We start from the raw sequence: 26,421 nt of genomic DNA, 5'->3' as shown, positions 1-26,421 counted from the left end.
TTATATAGGATTGATTTTTACAGAGAGGAAGGGAGAAGGATAGAGAGTTAGAAATATCGATGAGAGAGAAACATCGATCACCTGCCTCTTGCACACTCCCTACTGGGTATGTGCCTGCAACCAAGGTAGATGTTCCGGTCAAAGTAGATGCCCTTGACCAGAATCGAACCTGGGACCCTTGAGTCCACAGGCCGACACTCTATCCACTGAGCCAAACCGGTTAGGGTGGAAAGCAGGGATTTTTTGTTTGTTTTTGAGATTTGCATTATCCCCAGTGCTTAGAACAATGACTTGCACAAAATAGGTATTCAATAAAAATATGCTAAATAAATTAACATAGGAAGAAATTAAAGGCAATTTTAAGACCTAAAACAAGATTTGGCAGCAGTGGTGGGTAGTCTTGGCAGGAGGTGCCTGGAATATGACTAAATTAGAGGAGACCTGGAAGTGGAAGGTGTGACTAGCATAAAAAATTGAGAGCATGTTGGAAGGATGAGGGACAGTGAATGTAATGAAATTTTTATCTATACAAATTAACATAATTCCTGTAGAATCAATTTAAGTTTGGGTTCTCATTTTAAAGAAGGCAATGTAATTTTTAGTAGTAAAAAGGAAAGGGAAGGACACTGTTTGCTGACAATGCACAGACATAGTAAAGGGTAGTTTACTTATTAGTAGTTTAATGGTTTAAAATACCTTGTCTATGTCAAGGAAACCATTTCGGATAACTGGATAGAGAAAATGGTGCTCACCTTATGGAAGGCATTAAATGCCTGGTAGAAGAGTTTTAGATTCTACTCTATGGGCAATAGTATTCTATCACAGGATCTTGACTAGAAGAAATACTTGATGGAAAACAAATTTTTGCAAAGATGTTTCTCATTACTATTTGGAAATTGATAAAAGTGGGAAAAGACTAGTGATAGATTAGATTTCCTCATTTATTTATTTGATAATACTATTGAGTGCCTGCAGTGTGCCAGGGGATTACAGGAGTGACCAAACACGATATCTGCTATTATGGAGCTTGTACTAGTATTCGAGTGCAGCTAGATGAGAATAGTCTGTGTAGATAAGGTGGTCACCATGAACATAGAATTAAGGGTCAGATCTGAGAGAAATTGAAAAAGAAGAATTGACAGGACTTGGTGAGTTTATGTGGAGTGTGAATGCAGGCAGTTGTAGGCACTAATGGGCCGATGAATAGGAAGAGAAGAGAGCAGAGATGTAATGAAAAGGTTGATAATGGCACTAAAGGTAATGGCAACTTGAGAAGGGCTGCTAATTTGTGGAGAAACTATTTAGATTTTTTTTTTCTTCAAGTTTCAGAGACTCGTGAGAGGTGCAAGTAGAAATGCCTTATGGACTGGATATGGCAGATAGGGAGGAAATTCTTGCTCTCATACTTTCCAGGTCGGCCTTGCTTTCCCTTCCCACTTCTCATTCTCCCCTTCCCTTTCATAGCCCACCATTTGCACTCTCTTATATGGCTTTATCACTCACTCAAAATACCCTTGGTGGGTCGACTAGAGGCACTATCCTGTATCTTCCTCATTCTGGGACTCAGGCTGACTGAGAAGCCACCATCCGAAACATTTGTTGCTGTGGTAGAATGAATGTGATGAATTGTGCTCCTCCTAATTGCTTGTGCTTGGAAGTGATTCATGTCATTTTGCTCACATTTCGTTGCCCTTCCCTCAACCCAGCTTCAAAGGAATGGGGAGGGCAATCCTACAAAGTGCCTGGGATGAGAACTAGGAGTATTTGCCAATACTAATGACTACCACAGGCCTTGATTATTAATTCATTCTAACACCCTTGAAATTTAAAACTATCTAAAAAGAGATTAGAATTCCTGAACAAACTATACCTTTTCAACTTAATCTGGACTGCTGATCCTTTCATATTTCCTTTCCAGCAGCCCTGTTCATTCTTTACTATCCTCATTTGAGCTAAGATTACATGTTCTTTTATTTCAGTTTAGTTCTTGCCATTCTTTTCTCCTTTACATGCCTATTTCAAGCATAGCTGCAGAAAATCATATTCACCAGACTGGTACTTGTAAAAATTTATGATCAGCTACCTAAACTGGGTTTTCAACACTTCTTGTTCCAACAACTTTCAAACTTTAACCTCTTCAGACTTCCCCTCAAGCCCAACAGGTGGTCTCTCCTGCTTGTCCAAGAATTGCACAGGAACTGATAAAACTTTCATTACCAAATCTATAGGCATACCTACATCTCTACCCTTGTTAGAATTAAAAAAAAAAAAAAAAAAAGTTCCTGCCCGGTCGGTGTGGCTTAGTGGTTGAGCATCAACCCATGAACCAGGAGATCATGGTTTGATTCCTGGTCGGACTACATGCCTGGGTTGTGAGCTCCATCCCCAGTAGGGGGTGTGCAGGAGGCAGCTGATCTATGATTCTGCCATCATTGATTTTTCAATCTTTCTCTCCCTCTCCCTTCCTCTCTCTGAAAATCAATAAAAACATATTTAAAAAAGAAAAAAAAAAAAGGTTCATCCTTTCTCCAGGACCAGCTCTTCTCTGGATCCAATTTCCTCCATCTTTTTAAGGACTTTGTACTATTATTGCACTCTCCCTCTTATATTCAATCTATCTATACTTTCTCCTCAGCACTTAAAAAATACTTGAGTCTTTCTTCCCCTTCCCAGTCAAATTTATTGAAAAGAGAGTTATCTTTATTCACACCTGCATTTTCTCTTCCTACTCCTAATATCTCAGCATCTTTTTACCCAGCACTCTGTGCTCTTGACTCCCATGACATCTCCTTTTTTCTTCTACCTCTCAGTTCTTAGTTTCCTTTTCTGGCTTTTCCTCTGTTCATTATTAAGTGTTATTGTTCATAGTTTTCTGTCTGAGACCCTAGTCTCTTCTCCTTTTCTCTTCCTAAGTAATCATATTTACTAAGAAAACTTCAGTTATGCTATTACTCCAAAATGAGTATTCTTTACCCAGACCTATTTCCTGTTTCTTTTACATTTTTTTGTTATTAGGCTCTATACAGTGTCTTTCATTTAGTAGGTGTTCAATTAATGTTTTCCTTGTGACTAGCTGACAGAGCGAATGATTAAACCAACTTTGTAGTGATTCTTCTTAACAGACCAATACTAAATACTTTGTATCCTCAGGCCTAGTACATACTGAATACGTAGTAAATGCTTTATAAATGACTAATTGAAGAAAAATGAATGAGTGAATAAAAACACTTTGTAATGATTTATTATAGCCAACTAAGACAAAAAACTTGCTTATTCTCTAAAAATATATAACAGGATAGCTCTGCCCCATTTGCTCAGAGGTTAGAGTGTTGGACCAAAGGGTTGAGGGTTTGATTTCGGTCAAGGGCACATACCTGGGTTGCAGGTTCAATCCCTGGCTCTGGTCAGGTCACGTGCAGGAGGCAACTAATCCATGTGTCTCTCTCACATCGATGTTTCTTTCTGTCTCTCTCTCCCCCATTTCCCTCCCACTTCCCCTCCCTCCCTTCCACTCTCTCTAAAAATCAATGGAAAAAAATATCCTCTGGTGAGGATTAACAAAAAATAAAAATGTAACAGTATAGGTTAAACTAGAGTTTGCTTCAAGGGAGACTACTACTTTTAAAAAAATATATTTTTAAATATGTTTTTATTGATTTGAGAGAGAGAAGGGAGAGAAAGATAGAAACATTGATGAGAGACAAACATCAATCGGCTGCTTCCTGCAAGCCCTCCACTGGGGATGATGCCCAAAACTCAGGCATGTGCCCTGACCAGGAATTGAACCAATGACCTCTTGGTGCATGGGACGATGCTCAATCCAGTAATCCACACCGGCCGGGTGGGAGACTGCTACTTTAACAGATCATGTGAAAGTTGTAGGTGTCTTTGGAATGTTGTCTATAATGTTAGCAATGAAAGAGTAGGAAGAAAACGAGGTTAATCACCTACCTGATCTAGTATATGCTGAGTGGTTATGAACACAGACTCCCATCTGGGACTGCTTAGGAGAATATACAGAATCTACTATAGGCATATGATAGAAGACCCAGTTTCCTCATCTGCAAAATGGATAGCCTATTTTATAGGGTGGTTGTGAGGATTAAATGTAATGATACTTGTAAAGTACTTAGCACAAGACCTGGCATAAGCATTTAATACTCATTAGTTATTATTAATGAAATACCATTTTGATCCAACTGGTATAGGTGCCAGCGAAAGACATACTTTAGACGAGTAATCACTAAACCTGGCTGCTTATCAGAATTTATTTGAGCTTTAAAAAAAAAAGATTCCTGGGCTCATCCCAGACTACTGAATCACACTGGAGTGGGGTGGGGGAGGCAAGAATTTATATTTCTTAAAACTACCCAGGTGATTCTTGAGCATCATCCATGTTTGACAGCTATGTTACAGAAGATAAAATTGTTTCTAGAAATCATCTGAGCATGAGATATAATCAGGAAAAATGTATCTAATGTGGAGAAAAGGAGCCAGAAATGACGACTGTAAAAGCCAATTATGTATAACCTTTGGGATCAGTGGTCATTGTTGTGCTGATTGCCCAAGAATAGGTCATAATGAAAGTGAAGCATGCACAGCTGAGCCATTTTCAAGGCCCCAGAATGAAGAGAAGCAGAGCAACTGAGCTGGTAATAGCTGCCCAAATTAATTCAGAGTAGCCATGTAGGATGGAGAAAGCATTAAAAGAGCTTCAGAAAGAGATGGTAGAAATATAAATGTTAAGTTTTAGGTATTGGAGGAAGAAAGATTAGAGGAAAACAAATGAAATAGCTGTGGATGAGCAAGAGATGGAAAATCTCAGAAGATAATTCTTACTGGGGGAAAAAAAAAGAGATGAATATATGCCACAAAAGAGAAAAAAAGAAGAGGTCTCATGAAGGATAGTAAACCCATTTTAGGAGATTAACATGGAAAAAAACCAAGAGAGCAGGGAAAATCAGCCTATTATAGATGGATTCCAAATCCCAGAAAAACAAATATTACAGAGGGGGAGAGGTAAAGTAAAGCCTAAAGCAAATGAAGTTGATAAGGGGAAGTAAATGAGGGAATTCAGAAACCTTGAAGGATAATTAGAATTATACAAATATGGATAAAGTACAACTTAAGGTAGGAAAGTATGTAGTATAAAGAGTATGGAACATAAGAGTCATTCAGCAAACATCTATTGTTTGTTGGTGTCAGGCAGTATGCCAGATGATGGACACACAGGGATGAGTGAGAGACACAGTTCCTGTTCTCGTGGAATTATCATTTCTGATAAACATTGTGGGTAGAAAAAAATTGGGTGACAGTCTTATTGATAAAAGGATGTTTTGCTTTTGAAAGAACTGAATATGAAGCTCTTCCCAGTAGATCTGGGGCCAGGCAAGGCATTTTGAGAACTATGGGTTTTTGAAGGATGTATTAGACTCTAGGTTGAAGTCTATCTGACCATCCTATCACATATCCATCCATCCATTCATCTGTATATTCATCCACCTATTTCTTATCCAAAAAGAAATTTGAAAGACAAAATAAAATAAGTATTTGGTATCTTTCTTGTATATTGTAAATGGATATTTTAGGAAAAGTCTTAAAGTAAACAAAAAGGGACCTATGAAGCCAGACAATGAGAATACTTTTCATAAAATAAGGATTAAATAATACTTTTTAGAATTTATGTACTGTTACCTGTCTGGAATAAAAAGGAAAAAAGAGAAAATCTTCCTATGTCATTGCCACTTCAGCAGAGAGTGTATGTGGCAAAGTGAAATATCTTTTTTTCCAATCATGAAGTAGTAAGAACTCTAATTTCTCAACAACTGGGAAGTTTTGGTAGAGTCATTTAGAAGATAAGCACATTTCTATTCGAACACAAGGAAATTAAAACTATGAGAAGGAATAATCAGAAGGGAAGTCAAGTTTCCTTTTGAAGGTGATAAATGGTAGAAGTATTAAAAAAAAGTGAAGGCTCTCGGGGAAAGGGTTAAAGCCAAAGGAGTTAAAGAACTAAAAAGACCTATCTATATGCAGAAATTATTAATGAAAAGAAAGAAAACACAAACTTGAAGTAATTGGAGCAAATGTTAAAAATTAGAAACTAAATGGGAAAACTTTTTTTGAATAGACTCAAAATGGTAGAACATAAGATTAAAGCCAAAATTAAGTTATTGCTTTACATACAAGGGAGTGTCATGGTAAGTAAAAACACATTCAGATTTCCTTAAAAGGACAACATTGAATGTTAGAAGAATTTTTTATCAATCCATTTTAGGAGCTAGATAAGAATTTTGGGGGTAGGGTATATATGTGGAGAGAAAAGGGATCAGATGCCTGTAATGTTGCAATGTCAAAAGATGAACAGATATTTTAGTAGCGGACATCTAGATTCTAAAAGTAAGCAACATGATAAAATTACTGTAGATGAAAGAGAACTTCTGGATTTAATGATCTGCCAGTTGGGCTCTGTAGCATCTTGGAGCAACTCCTTGGCATCTCTGTTCAAAGGCACAATAAAACTAGGAAATAAGAGAAATTGGGTACTGGTACCTGTTGATAATACTAAATACTGAATATGAGGTTTATCTGAGAATCCTATTGGAAAGATTGACATGAATAATAGAGAACATGAGATGCTAAGGGAACAATATGCTGTAAGGGGTCTGAGAAGCTAACTGAAAAATCCTACATGGCAAAGGAATGGGGTGGGAAATAAATTCATTATGCTTGGATTAAGAAAAGGCTTCTTTTTAAACATTCTGTGATTTTCTCTGTAATACTATGTAAAATATATTGTTCCAGACCAGCTTTTGAAATGTGAGGACTTCATATGTGAGTCATAGGGGCCAGCATCTCCATTCTCAATAAAGAAAATGAAGAGAAAAATTAAAGTGATAAGAATAAAGCAGTAATACCCATATAACCCGTTACTATTTTTGTACTCTGTGGATTAAATTTCCCCTCTTCATTAAAAATTTTTGTAAGTGTATAAAGATATAAAAGAGACAGTTCAGGAAAGCTTAGGCCACTCAAAGCCTTATGTTCAAGAATAGCATTTCTCAACCAAAATGGTGGCTTGCATAAATGCCGGTACTTGCTGCCTCCCACAACCACATCAAAATTTCAACTAAAATATAGAACAACCATCATTCAGAACTGCCTGAAAGCTGGCTAAATGGAAGTGCTGTAACTAGAGAAGTAAAGAAGAAAGTACATGAGACTGGTACAAGGAGCAGAGGATCAGACCGGGCTGGTCCAACGCCCACGTGTGGCGTTTTATAAATTGGGAGGGATATCTCCACTGCAAAGGCCTTCTATGAGAAGCAAGGGGTCCCAGCCCCACACTAGACCCCTAGCCCAGGGTTCCAGAGCTGGGAAGAGAACTCCCTGTAACTTCAGGCTGTAAAAACTAGTGGGGATTGTGGCTAAGTGACAGGAGGCTGCTGGAAACACAGGCAGTTTCTCTTAAAAAGCCAGCTCATGGACTTATCCAGACTCAGTCCCTCTGGGCTCCAGCACTGGGTGGTGGCTTTGGGGGAACCAGGGACATAGGGGAAGAACTGGATTATCTGGCATCAGGGAAGGAACTTGAGGGTGGCTTTCTCCCAGATGGAGGTTCTCACAGGGGTCATTGTTCCTGTGCTGGACCTGCCCCCCCCCCCCTCCCCACCCCTTGTCCACAGAACTGACTGGCAGCCATATCTGAGTTTCCATCAGTATGACCCACACTGTTCCCTCCACCCTGGTGATTCCCTGAGACCTGCCCCATCCAATTTGCAGCCCCACCCAAGCTATTTGCAGCTGCTTTTCCATATGAATGACCTGATCTGGCTCAGGCTTCAGATTTTGCTAAAATATCTTAAACAAGCAGCAGCTAGAGTCAGCGTGCCTCAAACCTATCAATAAAAGGCCTAAGACCCTGCTCTAGCACCAGCCTGCCTTGCTTCACCCCTGGGCCTTGCCTGGGCACTTCCAAGATATCTATAGATCTCTGTCTAGCTCCTGTCTGGTGGCCCTAGGTGGTGGCTGATTTGCACCTCCCTGGAGGCCTCAGAGCCAGTGCACCCGGTGGACAGCTTCAGACCATACTAGATTACAACTATACACATCCACTAGTGACACACTCAAGGGGCAGACTCAGTGAGCACCAAAGCCCCACTGAAGCAAGTCCTGCTCCATAGGGGTGCCTCCTGCACAGCTGCTCTCCCACTGTAGTCGCAGCTGGTCCTCACAGCCAATTGTCCTGGAGGTCAACTGCTCCCAGTGATATCAACGGCAATCAAGGCTCAACTACAATGTGCACACAGCCCTCAGAGGGGTGCACCTAGAGTGCCCAGCTCAGGGCTGAGCCACTGGCCCTACAGGACACCTACTACACAAGGCCACTCTACCAATTACAGGAGATATAGCAGCTCTACCTAATACATAGAAACAAACACAGGGAAGCAGCCAAAATGCAGAGACAAAGAAACATGTCACATATTAAAGAGCGGAAGAAATCCCCAGAAAGAGAAATTAATAAAATGGAAACAATGGAAGCAAGCAAACTACTGGATACAGAGTTCAAAACAATGGTTATAAGGTTGCTCAAGTATCGTAATGAGCACTTCAGGGGACTCAAAGAGAGCTTCAAGGGACTTAGTGAGACTTTCAAGGATCTTAGAATTTCAAAGACATGAAACAGTACCAGTCAGAAATTAAGCATATACTAACTGAAATCTATATAATCCTATATAATGAAAGAGAAACATGTAAATTGACCGTCCCTTCGCTTCGCTTTCCAGCCAGTCAGGAGTGAATATGCAAATTAACCCAACAAAGATGGCAGGTTAATTTGCATAGACAGGCACGGGAGAGCTGGCGGTTTGGGGGGACATGGCTCCCTCGGTCGCTCCCCCAAGCCACCGGGCGGAGAGCAGAGCAGGAGAGCCAGAGGCTTGGGGGGACGTGGCAGAGTGGGAGGCCGTGGGACGGAGACAGAGCAGGAAAGGAAAACCTAGAGTGCGGGGAGCACCAGGAATTCGGGGAATGGTAGTTCTGGTGGCAGCCCCAGGACCAGATGCAGAAGCCCAGAGCATGAGGAGCACCAGGAATGCTGGGAATCGTAGTTCTGGTGGCAGACGGATCTCCTAGACACTAGAGCAAAGTGATCCTGGAGCAAGTTACTGTTGTGGTGGGGGATGAAGGGAAAGCAAAGGTAAGTAAAATCAGAGTGTCTAGGAAAAATTAAAGGGAAGATCTCCTAAAACTTCCAGGAAATCTCCACCAATGAAGCAAAGAAAAAAAAATGCCTCTATTATTCTGTGAGCAACAAACCAAACTGGGTTGGGGGTCTCAGACAATTCACTCATATGATTGCAAAGACAGACAGAAACGCCCAGAATGGAGAAGGCTCCCCTGAGGGCTCCCAGATTGTAGAGGGTGCAGGTCGGGCCGAGGGACCCACCCCCAGTGCACGAATCCCTAGTATAGATAATAAAAGCCTAAGCAACCGTTATGGTGGAACAGAACAACCAGTCACTATGATGCACACTGACCACCAGGGGGCAGATGCTCAATGCACGAGCTGGCCCCTGGTGGTCAGTGCACTCCCACAGGGGAGCGTTGCTCAGCCAGAAGTCGGGCTCACAGCTGGCGAGTGCAGTGGCAGTGGCAGGAGCCTCTTCTGTCTCCACGGCAGCGCTAAGGAGCAGCAAGTGGAGTGGTAAGGAGCATTGAGTAGGTGGGTGGTAAGGAGCGAGGGGTCCCGGACTGCAAGAGGGTGCAGGCCGGGCTGAGGGACCCATCCCCACCCCCCAGTGCATGCATTTCATGCACTGGGGCCTCTAGTAAAGAATAATTTACAGGGATTCAACAGTAGAGTAGAGGATTCCGAGAATCAAATCAACAATTTCAAATTGAGGAAACAAAAAATACCCGGTCAGAAGAACAAAAAGAAAAAATAATACAAACGTATGAAGATAACATAAGGAGCTTCTGGGACAGTTTCAAGTGTATCAACATTTGCATTATGTGTGTGCCAGAAGGAGAAGAGAGAGAGCAAGATATTGAAAACCTATTTGAAGAAATAGTGACAGAAAACTTCCCCAACCTGGTGAAAGAAATAGACTTAGAAGTCTAGGAAGCCCAGAGAGTTCCAAACAAGAGGAACCCGAAGAGGTCCACACCAAGACACATAATAATTAAATGCCAAGGGTTAAAGACCAAGAGAGAATCTTAAAAGCAGCAAGAGAAAAGCAGTTACCTACCTACAAGTGAAGGCCCATACAACTGCCAACTAATTTCTTAACAGAAACTTTGTAGGCCAGAAGGGCATGGCAAGAAATATTCAAAGTGATGAATAGCAAGGACCTACAACCCAGATTACTCTACCCAGCAAAGCTATTTAGAATTGAAGGTCAGATAAAGAGCCTCACAGACAAGAAAAAGCTAAAGGAGTTCATCATCACCAAACCAGTATTACATGAAATGTTGAAGGGTATTCTTTAATAAGAGGAAGAGGAAGAACAAGAAGGAGGAGGAGGAGGAGGATTAAAAATATGAATAATAAAATGGCAATAAATACATATCTATCAACAATTGAATCAGATCAGATCCTCATCAGATCCTCGTCAGATCCTAACCAGAACCTAGCCAGAGAACATGGCAAAAGATCCTGGACAGAACCTGGCTACAGAACTTCACTGGAGAACCTAGACAGAACATGGCAAAAGAACCTGGATAGAACCTGGTGACTGAACCTGGAGAACCTGGCTGGAGAACCTAGCGAGAGAACATGGCACCAGAACTTGGTTGGAGATCCTGACCAGAACTTCGCTGGAGTTCCTAACCAGAACTTCGCTGGAGATCCTGACCAGAACTTCGCTGGAGATCCTGGAGGGAGAACCTCGCTATGCTGATGAACTGAAACCAGTTTCCATGTCATTCATTCTTCGCCGACTCTGTCCACACCTTTGGGGATCCCTGGACCCGATGGGGTTGGACCCCAACACATAAATAGTGAGAAAATCTTGAAAAACAAACAAACAAACAAAAAAAAACAATTGAATCAAAAAATCAAAATAAATGAACAAGGAATCTAATGAACATAATAAACTGATGAATGAAAAAGAACCAGAGGCATGGAAACATGGAACAGACTGATGAATCTCAGAGGGAAGCGGGGAGTGAGGAGTCGGGAGAGATTAACCAAAGATCTTATATGCATACTAGAGGCCCAATGCATGAAATTCGTGCAAGGGGCTTGGCCCTCGCAGCCGTGGCAGCTTGTCTCAGCTTCATCCGGAAGGATGTCTGGTCTAATTAGCATATTACACTTTTATTATTATAGATATGCACTACCTATGGACATAGACAATAGGGTGGTGAAGGTCTGGGATGGAGTAGGAACTGGATGGAGTGGGGCAGTGGGGGGGAAATGGGGACATCTGTAATACTCTCAACAATAAAGATTAAAAACAAACAGAAGAAAAAAAAGAATAGCATTTCTCTAGCAATTTCAAAAGCAAGTTTAAAATAAAGAGTACAGGGGAAAAAGCACAAAAAAGCTGAAATAGCATCCTAAAAATTGATAAAAAACAAAGTAATACAAACTTGTTGGAACAACAATAAAGGATGCTTATCCTCTTTGAAGGGGCAAACATGCAAAAAAAAAAGGCTCATGAAAATAAAGGAAGTGGAAAAGAAAGTAAACATAGGCTAATTAGAAGTTAGAGAGCATTGTTAGTGATCAGCTGATCATATAGCTGTTGGTGTTAGTTGGTGCCTGAACTCCAGACCCACTTTTTCAACTACCTATTGAATATCTCTTCTTGGGTATGCCATAAGTGTCTCAAATTCAGTAGGTCCAGATCTGAAAAAATCATCTTTGCACTTCTCCCTACCACTCCAAGTCTGTTTCTTCTGTGTTTCCCTATTATGGAGTAGTATAATCTTACTCATCTAGTCCCCCTATTTTAAATATATATTTTTATTGATTTCAGAGAGAAGGGAGAGTGAGAGAGAGAGATAGAAACATCAATGATGAGAGAGAATCATTGATAGGCTGCCTCCTTCATGCCGCACACCAGAGATTGAGCCCACAACCCAGGCATGTGCCCTTGACTGGAATTGAACCTGGGACCCTTCAGTCCACAGGCCGTTGCTCTATCCACTGAGCAAAACCAGTTAAGGCTAATCCCCCTATTTTAGAAATGTAAACATCATCCTTGATGTTTCTTATTTTACTCCTATATCTGATCAACCAACAAGACCATTCTTCCCCTTGATAGTTCTCATATATAGTTATCTCTCTGTCGTAATTCTATTAATTTAGACCAGGGGTTGGCACACTTTTTCTGTAAAGGGCCATATAGTATATACTTTAGGCTTTGCAGGCCATATGGTCTTTGTCGCAATCACTGTAGCTTTAAAGTAGCCATAGACAATATGTAAATGAATGGATGTGGCTGTTTCCCATCAGACTTTATTTATAGATACTGAACTTTGAATTTCATATAATTCATGAAATATTCTTTTGATTTTTTTACTATCTAACCATTTACAAATGTAGAAACCCCTTATGGGGGATCACCTTGTAAGTTATATAAATGTTTAATCACTATGTTGTGCACCTGAAACTAATATAACATTGAATGTCAACTGTAATTGAAAAATTAAAAAAAATTTTAATGTAAAAGCCATCCTTACCTAGCCATCCCTACAAAAACAAGCAGAAAACCAGATTTGGCTTACAGGCCATAGTTTGCCCAACCCTGGTTCAGACATTTTCTCTCATATGAAATACAACAGTAATCTCCTACTCTCCTAGATTACAGTGACCACAAAAATGAGTCCTATGTGATAATATCTGTCATTCTATGAAAGCTTGATAATTATTAATTACTTTTGGTTTGACATTAATTGATTCAAGCAATTCTTTTTTTAATGTAGAGTTAGTAAGAGGTCTCTTCTAGTAAGATTTTGAAAAAACATGCCATTAAGCAATATTCAACTGAAACTTTAAAACTTTTGAAAGTTATTATACTGTATATTAAGTAAAATGAATAAATTATTATAAAATCAGAATTTATCTCTAATTCTTTTTGGAAAAAGGTGATATATACTGTATATATAATAAGGATTTTTCTTTTGCATATATGATCAAGCTCAAAGTGAATGTGAGAAAAAAGTAAATGTGAGCAGAACTATGTATTCTTTACTAAAATGAGAACTTAATTTTTTTCAGGTTAAACTACAGAGCAACATATCATATCAGATGGCAGACATACATCATTTAAAGGGTAAGAAACTTAATTACAGATTAAAGAGAAACAAAGGTCACTAAATATCTAAAATCCTCAAGAATTTAGAATAATAAAACAGCTAAATGAAAATTTTTGAACAAGTTCCTCAAATGGCAAAACATTTATTCTTTTGTCTTAAGATATAATAAAATGTTTTAATATTGCTTTATATATAATAAATGCAAGTTAAAATTTGAGGCCAGTCCCCAGCCAATGTGGGGACTGATTGAGCATTGACCCAGAAACCAAAAGGTCACTGGTTCAATTCCTGGTTAGGGTGCATGCCTGGGTTGTGGGCACAAGCCCCAGTAGGGGGCCTGCAGGAGGCTGCGGATTGATGATGTGTCCCTCTCATCACTGTTTTTATTTCTCTATCCCTCTCCCTTCCTCTCGCTCTAAAAATTGATAAAAAACATATATAAATGTATTTTAGCCGAAACCGGTTTGGCTCAGTGGATAGAGCGTCGGCCTGCGGACTGAAAGGTCCCAGGTTCGATTCCGGTCAAGGGCATGTACCTGGGTTGCGGGCACATCCCCAGTAGGAGATGTGCAGGAGGCAGCTGGTTGATGTTTCTCTCTCATCGATGTTTCTAACTCTCTATCTCTCTCCCTTCCTCGCTGTAAAAAATCAATAAAATATATTTTTTTAAAAATGTATTTTAATTTGAGGCCAGCATTTTAATCTTGTGCTGTAGACAGAGTTCATTCAATGAAATGTTGTTAAAAGAATTCTCTAAGAAAGTTGAGCTGTAGCTTCAGAAACCATGAAATTTCTAGGGGAAAGGTAAGGGGTTATCCCTCTGTACTGTTCCAAATCTGCTAACATAATTCATTCAGGTCTAGGGATGCTTTGGACAGGTCCTCCAAGCTTAATGTTTTAGATATCTTGGAAACAGAAGGAAACCTGGGAAGATATGTATATTTTCATTTAGATGAAGTGATAGGAGATAACCAAACCTTTTATGGGAAATAATAGGTAAGGAGAAGAAGCTCTATGCTTTTTGACATTACTTCACATCATCTCTGGCTTTTGGAGTTTGGGGTCTTGAGGATCACCCTTCTTCTTCCTCACAATCCTTTTGTTATGACACCTTGTATTTTAAAACTTCGCATGCAGTGACTTTAAGTTTATATATATGGGTAATACATGTCTCTAATTTCATAAATATATCTTTATTCTATAACCATTTTGAACCCTTTCGATAGAATTAGATAGTATATTTTTATCATCCTCTTGGAGAAGCCAACCAGAGCTGGCTCTGTAATTTATTGAAGTTTTGCTTTCACCTAGCAAAACCATTAGGAAGTGTTATTGGTGTGTTGTAACCCAAAAACAGGAATTATTAATTTTTTACTGTCTGTGATTTAGAACAGCTTTGATTTTTTTATTAGAAATTTGTTTCTTGGGGTGGCTGCATTTATTTTTGTTGAATTTGTGTCCATGTTCTGCTCTTTTTGACTCACAGAGTGCATTGGGATTACACAAGAAGATGCCACACTCTCAGTGCTGCTTCCAGCTTGCAATTTTTATTTGTTATTTATTTTTAATTTTTTAAATTGATTTGAGAGAGAGAGGAAAGGAGAGAGAGAGAGAGAGAGAGAGAGAGAGAGAGAGAAGCATCAATTTGTTGTTCCACTTATTATTCATTCATTGGTTGATTCTTGTATGTACCCTGACCAGGATTGAACCTGCAACCTTGGCATATTAGACAATGATCCAACCAATTGAGCTAGCCAGCCAGTGCCCAACTTGCAATTTTTACAAATGATTCTGCTTGTCATCAAAGTATATTTCTCATTAAATGTAGTAGATCAATTGAATAAGAAATCTTGTGGCTTTTGCTAGTATATGTCAAAGAAAATGACAGCCTATGTTACTGAGTAAAAATCTTTATTGTACCATATGCATTGAAGTACTAGTAGATCTTAAGATGTTTTGAAATTTTATATGAAATTTTCTTCATCAGAGAAAAAAAGCTTTGTTTGAACTCAAACTGTACAACTCTTGATTTTGGTGCAGTTTTAAGATTGACTTTTATTAATGTGACTTTTGTGCCTTGGCAACTATTTCTACTGAAATAAACTTTTAAAAAAAAAATAATTATTGTTGAAAGTGTTACATATGTCCCCCTTCTTTCCCCCCATTGGCCGCCTCCAACCTGCCCCCGCCCCTAATTCACCCCCCCCCCCACCCCCCACCACCACCAAGGCCCTCACTGCCCATTGTTTGTGGCCATGGGCCATGCATATATGCATACAAGGTTCTTTGTTGATTACCTTCCCCCCCCCCCCCCCCCCCCCCCCCCCGCCTTCTCTCTGAGATTCCACACTCTGTTCCATGCTTCCAAGTCTCTGGATCCACTCCATTCATCAATTTATTCTGTTACTTAGATTCCACAATATGAGTGAGATCATGTGATACTTGTTTTTCTCTGACTGACTTCTTTCACTTAGCATGATACTCTCCAAGTCCCTCCAGGCTGTCTCAAAGGATAAGAGATTCTTCTTTCTTACTGCTGCAAAGTATTCCATGGTATAAATGTACCACAGCATTTTTATCCACTCATCTACTGTAGTTGAAATAAACTTCTTGATAAGTTGACTATAAACCCAGATTTGACTATTTTATTGAAATTAATAATAGATATAATGGAATTAATAAACACTAAGACCCTAAAAAATCCTTTATGGTAGTTAATATTTTCATGGAAATAAAAGGAATGGAAGTTGGTTTTTAATTCCTGATATAATAAATTAATATTCTAGTATACACTGATTTATTTTGAATAGCACACCTTATTTTTATGCTTATTACTGAAAGAAAATTTAAATCAAAATTTTGCTTGAAAGCTGGTTCTAGGCCATCCCTTTCTTAACTATATCCCCAATCTTTTTATGTTAAATTGAGGGAGTATGGCCATACCTTTCTATAACATACCCTGGTGTTATTGTCTGAGATAGAACATCCTGCACAATCAACCATGGACCTGATCTCACGTTAAGTTATCTACTCTGGGAGTCCTGCTGTGGTGACCTCTATCAGTCACACTAGATATAGAGTATTTTGGGTTTTAAAATTAAAAAAAACAACACCACCACATTTCCATCAGTTGAAAGTAAATTTGTAATATAGGAAAATTTTGTCTTTAGTTTTGCTTTCATTTCTGTTTACTTTCCCTTTTCATGCCCTTGTTTTGACCACTCAAAATACTAAATTAATTCTCAGCTTTATAATCTTTTGCCTATATTCAAACAAGAAAGAATCTGGTATTTTACATGAACTGGAACTCATTTATAATGATGTTTTATTTTTGTTTGTTAGTTGTATTGTAAGACTTTAGCTCCCTTTAGAAATGAAAACTGTATTTCCTGATAAAGAAATTTCAAATAGCCTGGCTGGTGTGACTCATTGGTTGAGCATTGACCTATGAACCAGGAGGTCAGGGTTCAATTCCAGGTCAGGGCACGGGCCCCAGTTGCAGGCTCAATCCCCAATGGGGGGCGTGCAGAAGGCAGCCGATCAATGATTCTCTTTCATCATTGATGTTTCTAACTCTCTCTCCCTCTCTGAAATCAATAAAAATATATTTAAAAAATAAATTTCAAATATTATTAGAAGTTTATGGAGAGACAGAGAAGCCATCCTAAATCTTGAAACATATCAAGCCTCAGGTTCATTCTGAAGGTAAAGTTAACTTACTTCACTTATTTACTGTGTAGGAAAAAGAAGCCTGAATGAGGCCTAAATATCACCAATTGAAGTCCATTCCTAATAGCTGCTAGGTAGAGCTGATTTATATAAATTGCAGTAATTTTTAGTTCTAGAATCTTTCTTGCCTGAACATAGGTTCTCTGTACTGGCTAACTTTGTAAGCTACAAGGATTTTTGTCACTGCTGCCTGCTGGGACCTCATTGTCTCTGTAGACTCAATATCCATAGCTGAGGTCAGAGTTTCTGCTACCTCTAGCCCTCTGTATTTTAGGAGATGGTGCCAGGAATCAGATATCAGTCTGAATGTGTTATTCAGGGATGCCTGGCCTCAGATTTGTTACTTTTATCTAAAGTGGGGTTAATGGGTAAAAAACTCTGGAGATCAACTATGTTTATACTAGAGGCCCGGTGCAAGAAATTCGTACATTGGGGGGGGGGTACCCTCAGCCAGGCCTGCACCCTCTCCGATCTGGGACCCCTGCAGTGGTTCTCAGCCTGTGGGTCATGACCATCGGAAAACACATATAGCATATCGGATATTTACATTATGATTCATAACAGTAGCAAAATTACAGTTATGAAGTAGCAACGAAAATAATTTCATGGTTGGGATCACCACAACATGAGGAACTGTATTAAAGGGTTGCAGCATTAGGAAGGTTGAGAACCACTGCCTTAGGGGATGTCTGACTGCCGGTTTAGGCCCGATCCCAGGCCAGCAGGGGAGGGTAGTTGGGGGCGATCAGGCTGGCAGGGGAGGGCAGTTGGGGGCGACCAGACCTGCAGGGAGGGCAGTTGGGGGGGACCAGGCCTGCAGGGGAGGGCAGTTTGGGACGATCAGGCCTGCAGGGAGGGCAGTTGGGAGCGACCAGGCACCTCTATCATCTCACATGTAACCAATGCTACAGTGGTAATCATTTCACAGTATATAAGTGAATCAAATCAACATATTGTATACCTTAAACTCACACAGTGTTATATCTCAATTAAAAATAAATAAATAAAAATATAGCTTGAATACATAAACATATTTATTAAATACAAACATTTTATGTGAATCATTTACTTTTCATACCTGATTATTATATTATGCAATAACTATTATTATGCATATTGTTAAACTTTTTTATATACCTCAGCAAATATTCATGTGACTTCAAAATTTTTATTGTCATTGCTAAATATAATCTTTGATATATTTTCTATTTTAGTCTCTTTTTTACATTATATTTCTATGTAATTATATTATATATATAAGTTTAATTCTGCTTTTTTATTGTTGACACTATTATAGATGTCCTTCCTTTTCCCTTCCTTTACCCACCTCCACCCAGCCCCTATCCCTAATTCCTCTGGCCATGACCACACTGTTGACTGTGCCCATGGGTTGTGTATATACATCTGCTTTTGGTGTGCGCTATGAAGTTCCAACCAACTGAGCCACCCAGCCAGGGCTACTTCTGCTTTTTAAGAACTTATATCCCAAACAATTTTGGAGTGCCTTTATAAAAGGTAGATGTTTTATTATAACTATAACTAGAGGCCCGGTGCATGAAATTCGTGCACTGGGGGTGGGGGGGAATCCCTCAGCCCGGCCTGTGCCCTCTCACAGTCTGGGACCCCTTGCTCCTTACCGCCCACCTGCTTGCTGCTCCCTACCACTCGCCTCGCTGCTCCTCAGTGCTGCCGCGGAGGTTCCTGCCACCTCCGCTGCACTCACCAGCCATGAGCCCGGCTTCTGGATGAGCAGCACCCCCCCTGAGGGAACTCATTGTAGCTCCAGGCCCTGGTTGGTGTGGATCAGTAGTTAGAGTGTCCTCCCATGCAACAAAGGGTCATGAGTTCGATTCCAGGTGAGGGCACATACAAAGGTTGTGGGTTGCTTGGGCAACTGATCAATGTTTCTCTTTCTCTTTCCCTCTCCCTTCCTCTCTCTCTAGAATCAATGAAAAGAACATATCCTTAGAGGAGGACTTAAAAAGAAAAAAAAATGCTGGTTTCGTTCAGTGGATAGTGCTTTTGCAGGCAGACTGAAGGGTACCAGGTTGGATTCCAATTGAAGACATATACCTGGGTTGCCAGCTTAATCCAGGGCCCTGGTCGGGGATTCAGCAAGAGACAACCATTTGATGTCTCTCATATTAGTTTCTGTCTTTCTCCCTCCCTCCCACTCTCTGTAAAAAAATAAATAAATAAACAAAAAAAATCAATGCAAAAATGTCCTCAGGTGAGGATTAACCAAAACAAACAAACACCCATTCCCAGTGTGATTATTGAAGGAGCATATGAAGTATTTGTTGAATGAACGGGAAGGGATGAGACTTTGCTTTCTAACTGTTTTAGCAACTCTGCAAACCAGAGGGTTTATTTTTTTAAAAATATATTTATTGATTTTTACAGAGAGGAAGGGAGAGGGATGGAGAATGAGAAACATCAATGAGAGAGAAACATCGATCAACTGCCTCCTGCACACCCCCTACTGGGGATGTGCCCACAACCAAGGTATATGCCCTTGACCAGAATTGAACCCAGGACCCCTCAGTTCACAGGCCGATGCTCTATCCACTGAGCCAAACTGGTTAGGGCCAGAGGGTTTATTTTTTATTTTCATTTTTATTGATTGATTATTTTAGAGAGAGGAAGGGAGTGAGAGAAACATCAGTGTGTTGTTCCACTTACTATGCTCTCTTTGATTCCTTCTTGTCTGTGCCCTGACCAGGGATCCAACCTGCAACCTTGGTGTATCAGGAGGAGGTTCTAACCCACTGCTCAGGGTGCTGCCTGTCAGGGCCCCTCAACAAAATCCCTCTGGTGTGCCCTGGCCCCTGCTGTGGGTCGGAGCTCCTCTGCCACAGCAAAGGTTTGGGTTCCATTCTGTCAAGTTTTGGGTTTGATTCCTGGTCCAGGCTGACTGCTGCTCAGCAAGTGACCGAGGACCATTGAAGTCCATGTGCTCTAGTCATTCGGCGGGGACCTGGGGTTCCATGGCTGACTTGGCCGACTCTGATCCCTGCTACCTCCAGTCCTCCATCCAGGGCGACTTCAACTATAAAAGTTGCGTGGCCTCCAGGTAGGTCGCCCTCTCCATGGCTCCCCAGGCTTGGTTTCTCCACAGTTGTCCTGGGAGGCTGATTTCCAGGTTACCAGGGAGAGCGCCCTCCACTCCGGACTCCCAGGGAGAGCCGGTTGGGGGCATGAGTGCTGACTGACCTCTGCGGTTGCCCCACCAGCCCCGATCTCCCCTGCCTGTGGCCCCGCCCCTCCCTTCATGATCACATATCCAGGGCCACAGGCACAGCTGCACCCGATGCCCTGGGTGCCACCATGCTTGTGGCCCTGCCCCTCCCTTTATGATAGCAGATCAGAGGGCTGCAGGCATGGCTGCACCCTGGGCCTGCACCCGGTGCCCTGGATGCTGCCATGCCTGCTGCTCCACCCCTCCCTTCTCCATGCAGATTGGGTGCTGCACCCGATGCCCTGGGTGCTGTCATGTTTGTGGCCCCGCAGATCAGGGGACTGCAGGCTAGTTGGCATCCCTGGCCCCTGTGGTCCTGCACTCCTGCTCTCTCTTCCTCCGATTGCCATGGCGATCACCAGCACCCCTGACAGGGGTGTCGCCTGGCCTGCTGGGCTTTCTGATGGCGATCACTGGGTGGGGGGCGGGCAAAGGCAGCCCTGTGGGCTGCCTTTGCCCGCCCCCCAGCTCTGCCCTGCCACCATTCTTCCGTCTTTCCCCTTTTGCCTCCCATCATTGTGCCTATGTATGCAAATTAGCCGCCATCTTTGTTGGCAGTTAACCGCCATCTTTGCTGACAGCTAATTTGCATATACTCACTGATTAGCCAATGGAAAGGGTAGCGGTCATATGCTAATTACCATGTTTCTCTTTTATTAGTGTAGATATTGGTACATTATGGGTAGACATTATATTTTAGTCTTAATAGATGTTGCTTATACAGAGTAGAACTCTGTTCTTATTTTTAAAAATTAAGACTTACTTAACTACTACTTTTGCTTAACTGCTAAGGCTGTTAACTAATTTTTAATCACCTAAGAACATGGCATTCCTCTGGTGACGTCTTAGTTGTGGGGTTAGATGAAGGAAAGGCTCTAGAATGTGGGCCACTTATTAGGGATAAATGTTTACAAAAGAGCATCTGGCCCAGCTTTTAATTTGCTTTACAACTCATTTCATATCATTTATTATAACTAAAACTTTTAGCCCTAGCCCAGAAATTACAAGCTTTGAAAATAGATTTTGGTATGTGTGGACCTAGCATTAGTAGCAGAACTAGAAGTGAGATCTAAAGTGATTAACACCCAAGTTGGAAGTCAAATGTGATTTAAAATGAAAAAGAAAACTTGAATTTTGTACCCATAGCAAACATCTAAAAAATATTATTTTCTCACCTACTTTTATTTATTTTTTATTGATCTTAAAGAGAAAGGAAGGGAGGAAGGGAGGGAGGGAGAGAGGGAGAGAGAGAGAGATTGCCTTTTGAACATGCCCCACCAGGGATCAAACCCACAACTTGGTTATGTCACCTGACCTGGAATTGAACCCGCCACCTTTTGGTGTACGGGAAGACACTCCAATCAACTGGGCCACACAGGCCAGAACTTCCTGCCTACTTTTATAAAACAGGTTTAAAGGGGTAGGTAGATATTTTTTGGTACTGTTTTCTCAGCTTGTATGTCTACATAATGTGAAAAGATGTGTAATTTTTTAATATTTCTGATTAATGTGAAAACCATTGAGGCTATCTTGTTTTAAAAATAAATTTTATTTGCCCATGCATGTGTTATAAAAGGCAATTAATGGGCTGCTAATTATATAATTTAACTGAATAAAGAAAATGAAAAGTATATTTAATTCCCCCACCCCCACCCCACCCCCATGCTTGTGTCCAAGACCTGACACTGAGAGCCACCATCAGGCGGTCAGTGTGGTGGCAGTGGGGCTGCTGTAGCACTGGAATGTAATTTTTAAAAATCCCATAACTTCTCACTAGGGCTCAGTGAAGTGAGTAAACTTTATTCCTTTGATTCTTATGTGGCTAGAGCAACTTGCTGAGCTTCGTCAGGAGTTTCTTCGACAAGAGGACCAGCTTCAGGACTATCGGAAGAACAATACTTACCTTGTGAAGAGGTTAGAATATGAGAGGTAAGGTGCTACAAATATTTATGAATCTCTGTAATATCTGTCCAACTTTTGGACAATTCATTTTTTCCTTTCTGGCTTCTGTTTTTCTTCTTTTGTTTTCTTAGGTCATTTAAATTCATTTTCTATTGTCTTTCTATTGCCTCTCTGAAGTCTATACTTTCTTATTTTTATACTAGAGGCCCAGTGCACAAAATTTGTGCAGGGGGGTGTCCCTTAGCTCGGCCTGCACCTTCTCACAATCCAGGACTGCTGGCTCCTAATGGCTCGCCTGCCTGCCTGCCTGATCGCCCCTAACCACTCTGCCTGCCTGACCGCCCCTAACCACTCACCTACCTGCCTGATCGCCCCTAACCACTCATCTGCCTGCCTGATCACCCCCTTAACTGCTCCCCTGCCAGCCTGATCGCCCCCAAACTACCCTCCCCTGCAGGCCTGGTCACCCCCAACTGCCCTCCCCTGCAGGCCTGGTCACCCCCAACTGCCCTCCCCTACAGGCCTGGTCGCCCCCAACTGCCCTCCTCTGCAGGCCTGGTTGACTCCAACTGCCCTCCCCTGCTGGCCTCATTGCCCACAACTGCCCTCCCCTGCTGGCCTGTTCGCCCACAACTGCCCCCCCTGCCGGCCATCTTGTGGTGGCATGAGGGCGTCGCGTGATGGTATGAGGACCACCTAGGCTTTTATTAGTATAACTAGATGTTTCCCCATAGCTCCTCCAACATTGGCTTTTATAATTCTAATTTATTTTTGCAAATATAAGAATAATGTAACACCATAAATACACATAGGAAATTTAATTTGCATTTTAATGGTGAAAGTTAACATTTTCCTCTATATTAACTATTTGTTTCTATTTGCATAAACAATCTATTCATATCCTTTGACTACTGTGCAGTGGAAATTCACAGTCTTTATCCATTTTATTCCTTTACATTTTTTCTTGAAAATAAGTATACAGTAGGTCCTCGGGTTACATCAGAGATCCGTTCCAACAGTGCGATGTAACGCGATTTTTGCCGTAAGTAGGAACCCACCTACATAAGCACCTACGTCACTCACATGGAGCACATACACAGCAGTAATGAAGTGAAACAGTAAAAAAATGTAAAAGAAAGATAACAATTCCTGACCTTTACTTGTGGTAAATAAATAATAAAAAACATAAAGCACATACGTACATACATCGAAATGACAGAACTTCTTTTTTTTATAAATAAATGGGAGATGGCAACGTAACCATGAAATGTCGTTCGTCGAGTCCGACGTAACCCGAGGACTGTCTGTATCTTATCTTGCTCTTCTTATGGTTTAGACTTTTATTATTGTGTTAAAGTTCTAACTATTGGATGAATCACTTGCTGCAACTCCTATTAACACTTATAATTCTGTTTTTTCTCATCTATTACTATATTTTGGTCTCACAGTTATCTCTATATTGTTTTTCTTTTCTGTGATTGAAGTTGGCTTTGACAATTGTTTTTTTTTTTAATAAAAGCAATTTTTAAAAATAAACTTTTATCTTTCTAATTTTTAAATTAGCTTTATCAGTATTTTTTGTCCTCTATTAAAGGTTCAAATATTTTAAGAATCTTGACTGAGCTATATTTATGTCTGCTCTTTGTCCTTCCTTGCCCACTTTCTTGCTAACTGAATGCTTCATCTTTGTAAATGTAAGATTTCAACTTCTAGACTTTGAGAATCCAATCCAAGATAATATAATCTAAAAAAATGACTTTGTAATTTAGTTTTCAGTGTGGACAACAAATCAAGGAATTAAGAGCACAGCATGAAGAAAATATTAAAAAGTTAGCAGACCAGTTTTTGCAGGAACAAAAGGTAAATTTAAAAAGGATACTTAAAGTATATTCTTGTTATAAATATTGTAATTTAGAAATTAAAATATGTACTTTTGTCATAAAACATTGTTTTTTTTTTAAGTATTCTGGACTGCTTAATTCTAAAAATGACCTGCAGTGGCTTTATTGCTGAGTAAATTAGATATTTGCAAAAACATAACCATAACTCTTAAAACTAATTTTGAGCTAAATATCTCTTATCTGGTTTTTTAAAATTCTCACCTGAGGATATGCTTATTGATATATTTTTTTAAAGAATAGTTTATTTATTTTTAGAGAGAGAGGAACAGAGAAGAGAGAGACATTGATGTGAGAGCATAACATCGATTGGCTGTCTCCTGCATGCCCCCTACCAGGGATTGAGCCTGCAACCCAGGCATGTGTCCTGACTGGGAAGTGAACCAGCAACCCCTCGGTGCACGGGACAACACCCAACCAACTGAGCTACACCATCCAGGGCTAAAAATATTTTTTGCTGTTAATGTATTTCTTAGATTGTAAAGTGCAAAACATTTTACTAAAAAATCAATTACTTCCTATTTTATGCTTTTTAGAACCAGAAAAATAATTGAGAAACTTTCCCCTTAATTATAAATCTCTGTTACTCTGAATTCCTTTTTTAAAATATAGAAATGAAACACTAGTCACTACTTGGATTCATATTCTAGGGGTAGAAAATTATTTTATTAATTTATCCATTTTCAGTTGACATATATTACAAAGTCCCTGCTAGAAATGGAGGGAATTTGTCTAAAGATTAGGACATTCATTGTTTTCCACCTTGTAATCTCATCTAACTAGCAATGGTTTGTATAAAGTCTTGTGATTTAATGTAAAGAGAGGTTGAACAGTGAAAAATATTTATCTTGCTCTTTGGTAGCATCTTCTCTAAAGGACTAGAAGTTAAGGAAACCAGATTTTCATTCTTAGCTGTTTCGCTGTTTTACATCATGATACTGAGGGCATCGTTTTTTCTGTATTTCATTTTTTGAATCTACAAAGTGAAATAGCTGCTGCCTGTCTGCAGTCTACCTTGAAGAGATGTGAGGATAGATTGCTGGAAATGGCAGGCCTGAGTAGAGACATTGAAAACAAGCAGAAGGTGCCGAAACCGGTTTGGCTCAGTGGATAGAGCGTCGGCCTGAGGACTGAAAGGTCCCAGGTTCGATTCCGGTCCCCAGTGGGAGATGTGCAGGAGGCAGCTGATCGATGTTTCTCTCTCATCGATGTTTCTAACTCTCTATCTCTCTCCCTTCCTCTCTGTAAAAAAATCAATAAAATATATTAAAAAAAAAAAAAAAGAAAACAAGCAGAAGGTATTATTGAGATATTCGATAGAGGAGCATAGTAGAACACAGAAGGAAGGGGAAGAGAGGTTGCTGTTGCATTTGTTCTATTAGAAGCCCATATCAATAATAGGGTAATCCCTTGCCAGTGTGGTTCAGTTGGTTGGGTGTCGTCCCATGCACTGAAAGGTTGCTCAGGTTGTGCCTCACTGATTTTCTCACCTATGTCTTTCATGCTGATCGATCTTAGGTGGGGTGCGTGCAGGAGGCAGCTGATCAATGTTTCTCACATTGATATTTCTCTCTCTCTCTCTCTCTCTCTCTCTCTCTCTCTCTCTCCTCCTTGCCCTTTCTTTCTCTATAAAAATCAATTTAAAAATCTTATTTTAAAAATGGGATAAGTTTGCTATCTTCTGTTTTTCCAAGAACACAGATGAGAACTTTACTCTTTTTTTCAGGCAAGTGTAGTTCTCTCTGTTCTTCTATACTGGACTATTTTTATATTGTTAATTAACTAACGTACTCTTCAATAATTTGTTGCGGTTATCCTGCCCTGAATGGAACAGGTGGGGAGGAGGGAGATTCTTAGAGACTCCTTTCTAGGGTAACACAGTAGCCCTTACCCTTTAGACCAGCTGCCTAATTCTACTCCCCATTCTTTATTCCCTTTTCTGCTATTACTATGGCAAGGTGATTCTGTGAGTTTTGGGTTGCTTTTTTCGTTTTCAGAGGAGCAAATTCAATGTAAGCTATATGAAACAAGTATAAGTTGTATTCTGGGATTTTTTTTTAACCAAATAATTTAGAAGTTACTCTGGAGAAGGAGCAAATTCAGTACATCCTGCTTCCTGTTTTCATTCTATCCATAGGAAAAGTGGTTATTACATTTAAAAATGGTTGAAAAATCAAAAGACTATTTTATGATGGGAAAATTATAAGAAATTCACATTTTCATGTCTACAAATATATATTCTGGTATATAGTCACACTCAATTGTTTACTGCTTTCATGCTACAAAGGAAGAGAAATTGTTGTAGACCAGAGGAGACTAAGGAGACCTGAAGACTTAAATGCAATGTAGTATCCTGGATTGGATCCTGGAACAGAAAAAGAACTTAGT

General features: G+C 40.2%; 1 protein-coding gene across 2 annotated transcripts in view; it reads left to right on the top strand.

Annotated features, from left to right (window-relative positions):
* GOLM2 (golgi membrane protein 2) overlaps positions 1 to 26,421 on the top strand; it is a 113,335-nt gene that overhangs the window by 24,367 nt on the left and 62,547 nt on the right. For both annotated transcript variants that reach the window (XM_070423580.1, XM_070423570.1), the window contains exons 2-4: positions 13,229 to 13,283; positions 22,060 to 22,162; positions 23,905 to 23,995. In XM_070423580.1, coding sequence (XP_070279681.1) covers positions 13,229 to 13,283; positions 22,060 to 22,162; positions 23,905 to 23,995 — 249 coding nt within the window. The remainder of the gene's footprint in view (positions 1 to 13,228; positions 13,284 to 22,059; positions 22,163 to 23,904; positions 23,996 to 26,421) is intronic.

The sequence above is a fragment of the Myotis yumanensis genome, unplaced genomic scaffold, assembly GCF_028538775.1.
Source record: "Myotis yumanensis isolate MYYU_CA2020_CCGP unplaced genomic scaffold, mMyoYum1.0.hap1 SCAF_1, whole genome shotgun sequence".
Classification (NCBI taxonomy): Eukaryota; Metazoa; Chordata; class Mammalia; order Chiroptera; family Vespertilionidae; genus Myotis; species Myotis yumanensis.
This window is presented reverse-complemented; position numbering and strand designations above follow the sequence as displayed.